At 48.3% G+C, this 13,573-nt stretch overlaps 1 protein-coding gene across 1 annotated transcript in view; it reads right to left on the reverse strand.

The window, feature by feature from the left end:
* Positions 1–5,116, reverse strand: part of ENPP6 (ectonucleotide pyrophosphatase/phosphodiesterase 6) — a 224,355-nt gene extending 219,239 nt beyond the window's left edge. Inside the window, exon 1 of the mRNA XM_029584122.1 lies at positions 4,790–5,116. Coding sequence (XP_029439982.1) covers positions 4,790–5,030 — 241 coding nt within the window. The 5' untranslated portion in view covers positions 5,031–5,116. The remainder of the gene's footprint in view (positions 1–4,789) is intronic.
* Positions 5,117–13,573: the final 8,457 nt, after the last annotated feature.

The raw sequence follows: 13,573 nt of genomic DNA on the forward strand, positions 1-13,573 counted from the left end.
AGAGCTCCGCTCCTTCAAATCCCCTTCTCAGTCTATTGGCTTCTAAAGTCAAATTCTCTCACAAACAGGCCAATGCAGAAAGGTTCTTTCAGCCAAAGGCACCTTTCTGCTTGCACTTCAGCTCATATTTTCTGGGCACAAAGCTTACTGCCGATGCAGCAAGGAGTTTTGTGCACAGAAAATGTGCGTTCCTAAATGTGGAAACCCTATGTAAATGAGAGCATTAAGCAGTACTCCCCAATGCAGCGAGACTACATCTGGCCAGCACACCTTTTTTAGCGCTGGAAACTTAACTATGGGTCAGAGCCGGAGTTAAGTTTCCAGCATTACTGCACTGGCACTTAAAACCTTTTAAAAAGGGAGAAAAATGTGAGAGAGAAAAAAAAAGGCCAGAGCACTTAGCCAGATAGGTTTGTACTTATTCTGGTAAGTGGTGGTGGCCTGAAATGAAAAACGTCACACCACTCCCAGGTATACCCACAACTCTTGATTTTAATTCTGGATTTTACAATCAACCGCTATAAACATTTTAGTATAGGGTAAACATTCGGCACTGAATACTCAGAATTCATGGGATACCCAGTCAGAGTAAAACAGACACTGCTAGAACCTACATGGTATCCCAGTGCTTGGAATATCCTCCTCCCAGCCTACCCTTTTACAGAATTTAGAACTGTTCCAGCCTCCATTATTTAACCTTTTCTACTTTGGGATTTGGAGCTCACAACCACCAAGTACCCCTCCGGCACTCACATCTGACCCCCAAGGGCCACTCACAACCTCATGGCCTCAGGAACCTTTCTTCCTTTGTCCTGGGCATCTCCAGTGGACAATGTACAAGATTCGCTAGTCTCCTCCACACTCCAGTTCTACTTGGGGGTTTCCCCTCATCTCCTTGACCAGGCTCTCTTTCTCAGGGGGGGGGGGGGGGGGGGATGGGAGAGGAATTGCCTCTCCTCTAATTCCTCTTCTTCAAGAGGAAGAATAGCTAGTGCTCCACTTCTCAGCCTCGGGCCTTTTTCCTTTGAGGGGGGGGGGGGGAAGGAAAGCCCCTGCAGGGCCCACTCCATGTTGGAGGGGTACCTGGGCCCCAGCAGCCCTCGGGCTGGCTACTCCAGAACAACTATATCCTGGAGGTCCATCCTAGAAACGGCAACTCTTGCCAGTTTGACCCATAATTATACCTTCTTGGGACAACTCCCAGCCAATCAAAACTCCCAAACATTTAAAGGGACAAGATCAGCCAAAACACTCCAACTCAGATGCCTGTGCACACATCCCAGTAACCCCAACCTAGTAATCCGATATCATACCAAGTACCATCCAGTGGTTCAAACATCCAAAATCTTTCCTAATACTTCAATCAATGACAAATTCCTAGGTCTCCCCCACACCCCAAAATATCTTGTGTACTAGTAGAACCGAAAGGGACTCAAATTTGGAGGTTCCCCCTCCCATTTATAAGGTATTACAACTCCCAGCTTTTTCTAGGAACAATAAAGCTATTAAAAGTGCAAAACCTGGAATTTAAAGGAAATGTTCCAAATACATATAAAATAATTTAAAACTTTCCACTGTCACTGAATTGAATGTACAGGTTGAAAATAAATGTATTTACTTTTGTACTTTTTCTATACCATTTGTTCTCCCTCCTCTGCTTTCTTCTGATCTTTACTGGATTCCTTTTGGTTTTCTTTTCTTCTAGGATTCTCCTTCTTTCATCTGCCTGACACTGCTTTTTCACCTCACAGCTGCCATCTTTCCTCTGCCTCTTCTCCCTCCATCTTCATGCCTCTGCCATCCTTTCATCTCACTAATATTTGTGCTCTCACTCTCATTTTCTATCTTCTTACTTTACCTGAGCCTCAATATCTCATCTAACCTTCCCTCTCCCAGACTTCCACCCATGCCTTTCTCCTCTCCCATCTCTTTGACACCCACTCCTGCTGGCCCCCTCTTTGATTTTATGTCTCATCCCAGTCCACTGCCTCCCTCTCCCTCACCAAGCCTATTTCTCCTATCACTTGCTCCCTCCCAGCCCTCTGTATCTCATCTCTTAGGCCTCTCCCAGATCTTGCCTTCTCCCAGCCCTCTTCCCCCTCCCAGTCTTTCATCCCTTCTCGTCTTTGTCTCTCCCCCCCCCCCCCCCCCCCCCCCCCCCCCCCCCCCCATCGATCTTCCCTTCCAAGCTTACTGTCTGCCCATCTCTTGGGTCCTGCTAGTCCTTTCAACTCCTCTGCCTCTTGCTCCTTCCCCACCCTCTGTCCCATTCCTTCTCCCAAGCTTGTGTAAGATGAGCTACGATCACAGTGCCTGAGAACTGGAGCTCTGCCCTTACTGCATCAGTAAAGAAAGGCGCTGCAGCTCGAGTAGCAGTCAGAACGCCAGACTTTTCCTGCTGCCCTTATGTCACCCAGGCTGTTTTCATTATTTAAGGGGCCCTGGGCAAACTTTTGTGGCTGGGCCCCCTTTTTTATATTTTCCCATATTGACCGCCACCCTCCCTCGCCCCCCCCCCCCCCCCCCCCCCCCCCAACAGCACTCTCCTTCCTTCCTTCCCTCTCGGGCCAGCCCCTACCAGTCTCCAACTAATCCTGTCTCTGCACTGCGTCCCACCTCCATCTGCAGCATTCCTCCTCTTCTGTGCCAGGCGCCAGGAGGGCAGCCGCATGTATTCTCCTTCTTCTGGCCTGCGGGGGCCCTGCGGCTTCCTATTTCCAGTCTGTGCAGGGGGCTGGCGTGAGCACGGTGCTAAGAGCTTTGCACTATGGGTGCCATGCTAGGTGGAGCCAGGGCCAGCTGCCCCTCTTAGCCATAGCTAAAAGCAGCCCTGATTGGCTCCAGATGCTCCATCTCCTCTGTGGGCTCTGAAGTATAGAAATGGCTGCCCTCTCTGTCCTGAAAGCTCTGGGCCAAAAAAATCTACCAATTTTAGATTTACAATTCCTAGCCTCCTAGACACAAAGCAGGGCCCGGTCTCAGACTCCCTTAGCTATGCGGCGCTGTTCCTTCCTGCAACAGCTGTACTTGCCACCCATGGGCATGGGCTCGGTGGGTCATGAGCACCCCTAACATCAGATCTGCTTCCTGCATCACTTCTTCAGTCTCTCCTGTACTCTCAGCTGCAGTGGATCCGGGAGTTTGAAGGGGTGATGCAGGGGAGAGATCTGATATTTAAGATGCTTAAGCGTCTGTGGACCTAACATCTATCCTGCCAGGTGCCTATTTTACTGATAGTGTCCCCTCAGCTAGGGTGGAGGAATGGCCAACTGTTTGGAGGAGCAGCAGGCGGAGAACCAGCAAAGCTGGGTTCAAACCCCACTGTGACCTTGGACAAATCACTTCACCCTCTCTTGCCTCAGGGAATAACTTAAGAGTCTGATTTCCTACAGTTATTTGATTTACATTTTGCTTTTCAGGCACTTCAAGGAGGAGTGCATTCAGATACTGAAGGTATTTCCTGGCACCAGAGAGCTTACAATCTAAGGGCCTCATTTACTAGGCATTTTTCCCCTCCATAGACACAGAATGAGAGAGAAGCTTTAGTAAACGAGGCCCTAAGTTTGTATCTGAGGCAATGGAGAGTGAAATGACTTCCCACGATCACAGGGAGCGGCAGTGGGATTGGAACCCTGGTTTAAGGCATTTCTCCCATTCTATGTCTACAGGATAAAAACTTAGTAAATCGGACCCTTAGACTATAAACCCTCTGGGGACAGGGAAATATTTACAGTAACTGAATGTAACATGCCGTGAGCATCCAATGAAAAGGCATGAGCTAAATCTAGGGGCAGGGGAGAATGCTTGGTAGCCACCCTCAATTTTTCTTGAGCTACAGCTGTCTTAGAAATCCTTTTGCTGCTTTCCCAACTCAAGAATGCTGGACTTGGAAAAAAAAATAAACTAAACTCAACTCCTGCAGCTGCTGTATCAGCCTGGGACACCCAGCTTGTGTTTAACTAAAACAAGTAAACCAGCTGCTAGGGCTGCCTCAGCGTGGCCTGGATCTCCTAACCCAACTTTAAAAATAAAACCTCTCTCTGATAATGGAGGCCAGGAAACATGTGGTTCAGAGGAATGAGGGGGAAATGGCTGGGGAAGAAGGTTAGCAGCACCTAGAGAGGGGGGTAGGAGCTGGAGCAGAATCCCCCTCCCCTCCCCCATCCATACTCTGGCCAGAGCGCTGCCACCTCCCTATTTCCTCTGCTCTCCTTCCAGCTAAAGACAGATGTGAATGAGAAAACAGATAGCGAAAGGGAGACATAGGGACACGCACAGATAATTTTTGCCTGACAGAACAAGCTCTAATATCTTAGCTCTCATCTACTTAAAATGTCTTTCAGTGTCTTCCCTGCCTAACAAATGTTATGACATTTAACATACTATATACATGCATTCATTCATAAAACATCCTCAAACATACTAATTTACAGTAACCTCAGATCCAAATGGTAAGAGGGCAACCCAGCCAGCCAGCTCTTATCTTATGTGGAAACACTGTATAGCCCATGTTTTCCCAGTCTTAACATAGGCAAACCACCGATTTATAGAGCTCACTGTATTAATATTTCCAATCAAACCGAGCGAGTAATATTTGCTTTAATGAAGGCATGTTGAACTTTGCTTGCTGTACAGTTTACGTTCCTGTCATACACCATGAGGTTTTCACACCATGACTTAGGATGCAGTGGAGAATACTTTTGTTCACAAGGTAAAAAGAAACACGACATCAACACAACGTACTTCTAAGACCAAACCAGACATAGCCAACAGCAGGCATGGTACTCACCGGTCATAAGTGTGTAATAATTAGGATAGGACAAGCTAGGGAAATCTGGAATCATGTAATCTGCTTTCACACCCCTTTCCACAATCTCTCGAAATCCAGGAAGGGACTCCAGCTCCTGGTCACTAATGTAGTCAAAGCGTAAGCCATCCAGCAAAATGGCTAAAAGTTTGCAGTATGCAAAGGGCGAGCTTGCCAAGCAGAAAATGAAGAGGCTGAAAGGCAATGTCATGGGCTTTGCCATGCTGCCAGTTCTCTAGCAATGCTGCCTACTCTGTGTGGCAGTGACTGTGCATGAGGAAACAGTGAGTCTTTTGTACATGAGGCTGGATCTCACTCCGTGGTCCTCTGCACTTTGCAGGATACACTTTCAGGTTTTGCAGGTGTAGCAATGCTTGCACAATCTGTTTGATGAAATGCTTGAATGGATTATTTCTGACAGCGTGATTCATTCCACTTAGCTTCATTTTGTTCCTGTTAGTACCTCTCTCCGGTGCCAGCTCACACCTAGCATCAAGCAGAGAGAGAATGCGCAAAGCGACTCCTAAGAAGCCAAGGCCATGTAGTTCCATAATTTAACCAGCAAGGACACTGTGTAATATTACACCAGAATTGTACTTTAATGACCACCTGGCATTAGGTCATAAGGTTTGGGGTTTGGGTTTATTTTTTTTTATGTATGCTTGGGACCAGCCAGAATACTTTAAAACAGAAAATGGAAAACCTATTATTTAGGTATCTTTCCCCCTAAGCCCATCCTCAGGACTGGCTTTTGGAGTATATGAACAGTGCTGCCAGTCACCCAGGGTGCCAAGCTCAAGGGGGTCACCCATGCATATGATGTCTGCAAGCAGGAGACTCGGGAACCCTGTGCAGGAGGAAGGAGGCTTCCATCGGTGGTGGTAGGTGAAGGATCAACTTGGAAAGGAGGAGGAGAGAAAGAGGGGGATGCTGGGCATTGCGTGCAGAGGGAAGATAGCAGGGCAGTTGGATGCTGGTGCTGGGCAGAAGTTGAGGGAAGTGTCGGGAGAGGGAAGGGAGGAAGAGATGAATGTACTGTGCTGTAGCCACTGCCAATGCAGGGAGTGTTGTGCCAGAGCTGCCATCCAGGTGGGGCTGGGTGCCAGTTTCAGTCTTGGCACAGGGTGCCAGTTAGACCTTAGCCGGTCCCACCTATCCTTTCCTTTTAGCAACATCAGACAGTACAGCGCTCTGGCCTTCTTTAACCAATAATATGAAAATACCTTAAGCTCTATCTTCTTTCTCTCTCTCAACAGTAGCAGAAAGTTTTTTCTTATTCCCCTCCTCCATGATAAATGTGTTTCATGTATTTTGGAAATGGAAATATAAACTTGTGGAAAATCATTCATTTGAGTTGTCAACAAGTTCAGTGTCATAAGAGAAGCCAGTCCTGGTTTTCCCTAATTTCCTCCATGGACTTGTAACTATGCCTTTTTTTTTACTAGACTGATTGGGTTTTTTTTGTGGTGTTTTTTTTTTTAGAAAATGGGACAACGTGTAGGAAAACCTCCAAATGTGACTCTCTTTTTGGTTTCTAGTTGCACAAAATGTTCTGGGCTGGGGAGACCCAGGACTTATCATGGCTGAGGTTATGGGAAAGGTTTGTATGTGTAGAAATAGCAAATGAGAAGAGAGCATTGTAACTTTTTGTGCTAATGTGGTTTAAGGGGCGGTGGATGTCCACTTAAGGACCCAGGGTGTGTGATTGGTGGAAAACGATTGAGCAGAAGGTATAAAAGAGGGAGGATTTGGCTGGAGCTTGACCTTTTGATCCTGTCCTTTCTGTGTGGGGCTGGTACAGGAAGGGACCTTTAGGATGTAGCAGCCTGCAGGCTGGTGGGCCCAGGGAACCTTCCAGGGAGTAAGGTCTGGTTGAGCACCAGAAATATTTGTTTATGGGTCCCTTCTATGTGCCTGGCTCCCAGGTATATTGGTCCATTCACAGTGGCAGAGCCGTTAATGGACTTCTCCTCCAAGAACTTATCCAAACCTTTTTTGAATGGGTGGGGGCTGCACATTTCTAAAACAAATTAATTAATTAATTAATCTACAAGAGAGCAGACGACTGTTATGTTAGATGGCTCACAGGCTGCCCCCCCCCCCCGAGCAACTGCTCTCTCCTGTGTGGCAGGACACCGTCGGCTCTTCCTCCAGCAGGAGGTCACCTCACTGCTCTCCTTAAGGTGCGCACATGCCCGACATTGGGCCTTTTAAAGGGACCATGGCAGGAAAATCCCCGTGGCCCCTACTGATGACATCACCAATCTTCACTCTATATAAGGGCAGCCCCCCCCCCCCCCCCAATGCAACCTACCTCAGCAACAGGTTCAACTACGTCCTATACCGCGTGTTGCTTCCTGCCTTCGTTTGCCAGCCTGCCTCAGCCCTATCCATCCTTCTTCCTCCGCCTCAGACGGATACTTGGTTTTGACCCATGCCTGGACTCTTACTATGCCTGATTGCTGCCTGCCTCTGACCATAGCTTGCCCTTGGACCACGACCCTAGCCATCTCCAGAGATCTTCATCCAGGTCCTACCAGCCCTGAGGAAAGGGCCTGGTATAGGTGAAGATTCTGACATGTCTTTGCTTCATCTGGGTCAGAGGGACCCATCTTTCTTTGCCATGAAGAAGAACCCGGCTCCAGCCGGGGACTTGGAGGGATGGATGAATCCTCAGTCCAGGTTCTCCCAGATGTAGGCAGACATAGCTTGTGTCTCCGGAAGGGACAATGGGTATACCCGACCTCGAGGCGGTGTGGTACCCGGGAGCAGATTGATCGCACAGTTGAAGGGGCGATGCTCTGGAAGGATTTCGGCCTTCTCCTTGGAAAAGACATTGTGGAAGTCCTGGTAGTGCGAAGCCAGGGCCAGGGAAGCCATCAGGAGAGGTATCGGGGGCTGAGGAACCGCTGCCAGGCAGAAGTTAAAGCACGCGGGTCCCCAGGATGCCACCTGGAGGGAATCCCATGCAATTACAGGCGAGTGCTTCCGAAGCCAAGGTAGCCCCAGGATGACCGGATGCATGGACTTCTCTAGGATGAGGAAGGAGATCTCCTCCTGATGCAGAACGCCCGTACGTAAGATGAGAGGCTGGGTGTGGGTAGCAATGGTGCCTGGAAGGAGCCTCCCCTGAATGGAGGGCACGCGGAGAGGGGGCCTTTGGGGTTGAACCTTGATCTGGAGTTGCTGAGCTAGCTCCTGGAGTATGAAGTTTCCCCCGGCTCCCGAGTCGATCAGGGCTTGTGTCTCGAACTCTCCCTCCGAGAGGAGTAAGGTCACCGGCACGAAGCATGGGGAGTCAGCAGTGGTGTGACCTAGGGTTAGCTCCCCGACTGTCCCTAGGTCTGAGCGTTTCCCGGACACTCGCTACAATGGGCAACGAAATGACCCTTGCCACCGCAGTACATGCATAAGCCCAGCGACTGGCGTCTCCTTCTCTCTTCTGGGGAGATGGGTCCTCGACCCACCTGCATGGGTTCGGTGTCTTGAGCCCCGGAAGAAACTGGTGGAGAACCTCCACTGCAGGGAGAAGTCGGACCAACGGTCCCAGGCCTATGAGCCAACCTTTTTTCTCGAAACCGGCGTTGAATGCAGCGATCCACACGGCCCGCAAGATCAATAAGAGCGTTCAGGTCGTCAGGAAGGTCTCTGGCTGCCAATTCATCCTGCAGTTTTGGGGAGAGACCTTCCAGGAAGATGCCGTGCAAGCTATCACTTCCCCAGTTTAGTTCGGCGGCGAGAGTCTGGAAATCTACGGCATGTTCCGCCAGAGGCCGGTTACCCTGACGCAGCTGGAGTAGCTCTGAGGCAGCAGTAGGTTTGCGGGAGGACTCATCGAAGACCCATCTAAAGGCAGAGACGAAGTGCACCAAGTTGTCCAGGCGAGGGTCCTGGCGCTCCCAGAGGTTGGAGGCCCACGCCAGGGGTCTCCCGTCCAGCAGAGAGATAATGAAACTTGTCTTGACCAGGTTGGTCGGAAACTGAAGCGGAAGAAGGTTGAACCGAATATAGCACTGGTTCAGGAATCCCCGGCAAAGCCTCGCATCCCCTGAAAACCACGAAGGTACTGGCATCTGGATGGGTGCTGTAGCTGTGGAATTGGCCCCAGCTCCAGGTACCGAGGAGCTGGCAGCCATGGCTCCGCCGATACGGTCGGCTAACCCTATACTATCACCATCAAGGAATCGAGGCAGGTCTGCTGCTGTTGCAGACTCTGGGCTATACCCGGAATGGCTTTCAGGCCTGCAAGGTCCGCCAGATCCATTGCCTTGCAAACTGTTACGGTCGTGGACCCTTGGGCCGGTTGGGACAGAGGATGGTATGCTATGGAAGACCACAGCAAGTGTCTCAGCCGGGAGGCGGCTCGGAGAGACTCAGAAGAGGCTTCACCACTGGAAGTCCGAGATCCCCCCGGGAGGAGCCCGTAGGGACCCGGACCTCTTGGACTTAGGTGGCGTCCTATGCGACCAAGGACCCAGGCAGCGGCTGAAGAGATGGACGGGGACTGGACCCAGGTAGCTGAAGAGTCTTCACCCTCGGAAGCCTGCGGCTCCCCCGGGAGGAGCCCGTGAGAGCCCGAGCCGCTGGGACTTAGGAGAATCCTTCTGGGCCAGCAAGTACCGGAAACCTGAGGTGAGGAAGAAGCCAAAGTCGGAGTCCAGGAGCGAAGCCGGGTCAGAAGCCAGGAGTCAGAGATCCAAACCAAAGCCAGGGACGAAGCAGGAGACGGAGTCGTGGACGGAGCCGGGTCGGAAGCCAGAAGTCAGACATTGATACCAAAGCCATGGGACGGAAGCAGAAGAGAAGTCAGGAAGCAAGCCGGGTCGGAGACAGAAGCAATCCAAAGTATTCGCAGCAACTAGCAAGTCAGGAAACCTGAGGAACCTCGTTGCAAGGCAAAGGCTGATGAAGCTGCAGGGTTTAAATACCCTGCAGCGTGTGACGTCACCCGGAGGCCCTCCTATGATTTTCCCGTGCTGGCCCCTTTAAGGGTCGAGCCCCCGCGCGTGCGCGCCTAGGGGACGGGGCCCAGCGCGTCGGGTCGGAGGCGTTCTCCCTGCTTGAGGGAGAGCCGCGGCAGGCGAAGGATTAGTCCTACGCGGCCTAGGAGTGTTCCGTACAGGCCGGGCCGGCCCGGAGGTAGGAGGAGGAGGGACCGGGGCACGGCCTGGTCCCGTAACAAATTCTCCATTAGCATTAAATTATATAGGGATATTTTCCATTGCATAAAGGGAGGTGCTTCATATGTCTGTCCAGCATGTAAGTAGGTTCATTTTAAAGTAGGACACAAATGCATAAATCAAATAATAAATAGGTTTTACATTACCAGAAAACAATTTATTACATCATTGCTATTAGTTTTAGTTTGTGCTTTTAATTAACTGTGTATGAAAGATGTTAGTCAATTGTAAGTAGTTATTATGCTGGCACATATGATCTTATCTAACAATTGGGGACAGCCAGTAATGTCCCTCTCCAAAGCCACACGTTTTTTTTTATGGTGTGCTGAGTATCATTGGTTCATCACCATACTGGAATATCCACATCATGGTGTTAATTATCACATAAATGCATAAGCAGTAGATACCATCACTTCCCAGGTGATTGTTACACCTGTTTTATTTATTTATTTTTTTAAAAACGTTTATATACCGACATTCATTTGCATATCACATCGGTTTACAATTAACGGGATTAATAAAAAAAACATGCTTTAGAAAGAGAAAAATTAAAGTTACATGTAACAGGGAGATGAAGGAACAAGTTGAGAGGAGTAGTGGAGAGAAAAGGGTCCGGTGGACTTAAGCAGGGCCAATAGATAAGAGATTGAATTGTTAACTATATACAAGATTCAGTATTACGTATGATCAAACAAATTTTTAAAATAAATTTGCCAGAGACAGTGAAGAGAGCAGCCAGATAGCCACAGGCAGCTGAAGAGGGAGAGGGCCAGAATGGCCCTCTCCTGAGCCTATGCGATTGAGAGAGGAAGGGGTGTGAGTAAGAGATTGGGAGCTTGTGTGCATGTGTGTGTGCATGTGTGTCAGTGTGTGCATGTGTGAGTGTGTGTGTGTGTGAGTGTGTGTGTGCGCGTGTGTGAGTGTGTGTGTGTGTGTGTGTCAGTGTGTGCATGTGTGAGTGTGTGTGTGTGTGTGAGTGCATGTGTGTGTGTGTGTGCATGGAAGGGAGGGTGTGTGTTTGTGTGTGAGATGGAACCTGTGTAAAAGGGGTGTGTCAGTCTGAGAGAGAGAGGGGGCATCCGGAGATCACTGGGGGGGGGGGGGGGGGGGAATGATCCTAGTTTAAAGCCCTTCTCAGTAGATTTGCCAGTCTGTCTTCATAATAAATGAAGACAGAAAAAGTCTCAATAGTCCATCTAGTCTACTCAGCAAGCTTTTTTTTTTTTTTTCTTTTAAGGTAATAACTACCATTCTGTGCAGGTTAGTCCTGTCTCTTCAGCAAGGAGCAACAGTTACTACCCTTAACAGGTTATTCCAATTAACACAGGCTACCCCTTTTCTTCATTTCCATCCTTTAGCCATTACGGATTCTTTGTGTTTATCCCATGCCTTTTTGAATTCCATGAACATTCTTGTCTTCACCACCTGTTCCAGGAGGGCATTCCATTCATCCACCACCCTTTCCAAGAAGGAATATTTCCTGATCTGTTCTGGAGTCTACTCCCTTGGAGCTTCATATTATGTCCCCTAATTCTACAGCTTTCTTTCCACAAATAGGCTTGATTCCCATGCATCATTAATGCCTTTCAGGTATTTAAATGTTTATATCATATCTCCCGTGTCCCTCCTCTCCTCCAAGGTAAACATATTTAGATTTTTTATAGTCTCGTCCCATAAATCTTTTGATGTAGTTCCCATACCATTTTAGTCACCTTTTTCTAGAACACTTCCACTTTGTCAAACCTTTTTGAGATACGGTTTCCAGAACTGAACATTGTATTCCAGATGAGACCTCATGAGGGACCTATACAATGGCATTACCTCTTCCTTTCTTCTGCTAGTTATGCGCTTCTGTATGCAGGCTGGCATCCTTTAACCTTAGCCACCACCTTGTCACATAGTGTCTAATGATCTGTAGGCCGTGAAGCAATCAGCCTGAGGTCTCTTTCTTGATCTGTGCACATCACTTTCACCCCCTATCATGCAGAGCTCCTTTGGATTTCTGTACCCACAAATGCATGACTCTGACTTCTTGGCATTGAATCCCAACTGCTAAACCTTTAACCACTCCTTTAGCTTTCTTAGATCATTTTTCATTCTCTCTACTATTTCAGGCATGTCCATTTTGATGCAGATCTTAGTGTTGTCCACAAAGTCAATCATTTTTCTAACCTTTCCACTAGGTCGATCACAAAGATATTGAACAGAATTGACCCCAGAAACAATCCTTGAGTCATGCCAGTTGACGCTCTTCCATTTACCATCCCTCGCTGTTGTCTACCAGTCAACCTATTTGTAATCCATTCTACCACCTTGAGGCCCACTCCTAGCCTTCTCATTCTGTTCATGAGCTTCCCAAGACAATATCAAAGCTTTGCTGAAATCCAGATACATTACATCGAGTGTTCATCCTTGATCTAATTCTCTAGTCACCCACCTACAAATGTCAATCGGATTTGTTTGATACAACCTTTCCCTGGTAAAACCATGTTGCCTCAGATCCTGCAATCAATTGAATAGAAGATTGTTGACTATCTTTTCCTTCGGTAGCATCTCCATTAATTTTCCCACTACTGAGCTAAGGCTAACAGCCTATAGTGTCCAGCCTCTTCTCATATCCCGTTTTTGTGAAGCAAGATCACCACCATACTTCTCCAATCTTGCAGCACCATGCTCATTTCCAGAGATCTATTGAATAATTCTTTCAGTGGACCTGTCAGCACCTCTCTGAACTCCTTCATATCCTAGGATGTAGGATACTAAGGCCTTGACCACTTTCAATTTTGCTAGTTCTACCCACTCTCTTCTGTAAATGGGGGTTGTATTTACCTGACTGTCATTAGCACACTTGCCAACCAGCAATGATCTCCCTCCATGATGTTCTTCAGTGAACACTGAACTGAAGTATTTCTTTAATATTTCTGCTTTTTCCTAATCTTTCTCTACACAATTACCTGTCTCCTTTTAATCTTATAATATTACTTCTGACCTTCATCCTTTCCCTAATATATCTGAAAAATGTTTTGTCATTTAACTTTGCTTCTTTGATGATCCTTTCTTCAACTCAAGCTTTTTTATTCCTGATTTCTTTCCTCTTCTCGTTTAGATTCACCAGATATTCTTCTCCATTCATGAGCACCAGGTCCAGTATTGCTCCTCCCTTCGTGAGTTTCATCACCATTTGTCTGGGTATCGGTCCTTGATAGTAAGGGCAGTCAGTCCGCGGAAGTCACATGGTAGAAGCAATGGATGGCCCGCACCATTTTTTAAGATGGCGCTGACCGTTCATTGCTCCTACCATGTGACAGAGGCCGGCCAATGGCACCGATAGCCCCTGGCACATGGTAAGGGCAAAGGGCTACTGACGCCATTTTGTTTACTGCAGCCGACGGCCCGAGACAGGGAGATTGCTCCCGGGACCTCCGCTGGACCACCAGGTACTTTAGACAAGTTTTAGGGGGTCAGGAGGGTGCGGGATTGTAAGTAATTAAATCTGAAGGGTCTGGGTGTTTTGGGTTTTTTTTGGTTCGGGGACAGCCGAAAATAAATTGGCCCTAACCGTGGGAAACGAAATTTCCCGCAGCAG

The sequence above is a fragment of the Rhinatrema bivittatum genome, chromosome 1 (genome assembly GCF_901001135.1).
Source record: "Rhinatrema bivittatum chromosome 1, aRhiBiv1.1, whole genome shotgun sequence".
NCBI lineage: Eukaryota > Metazoa > Chordata > Amphibia > Gymnophiona > Rhinatrematidae > Rhinatrema > Rhinatrema bivittatum.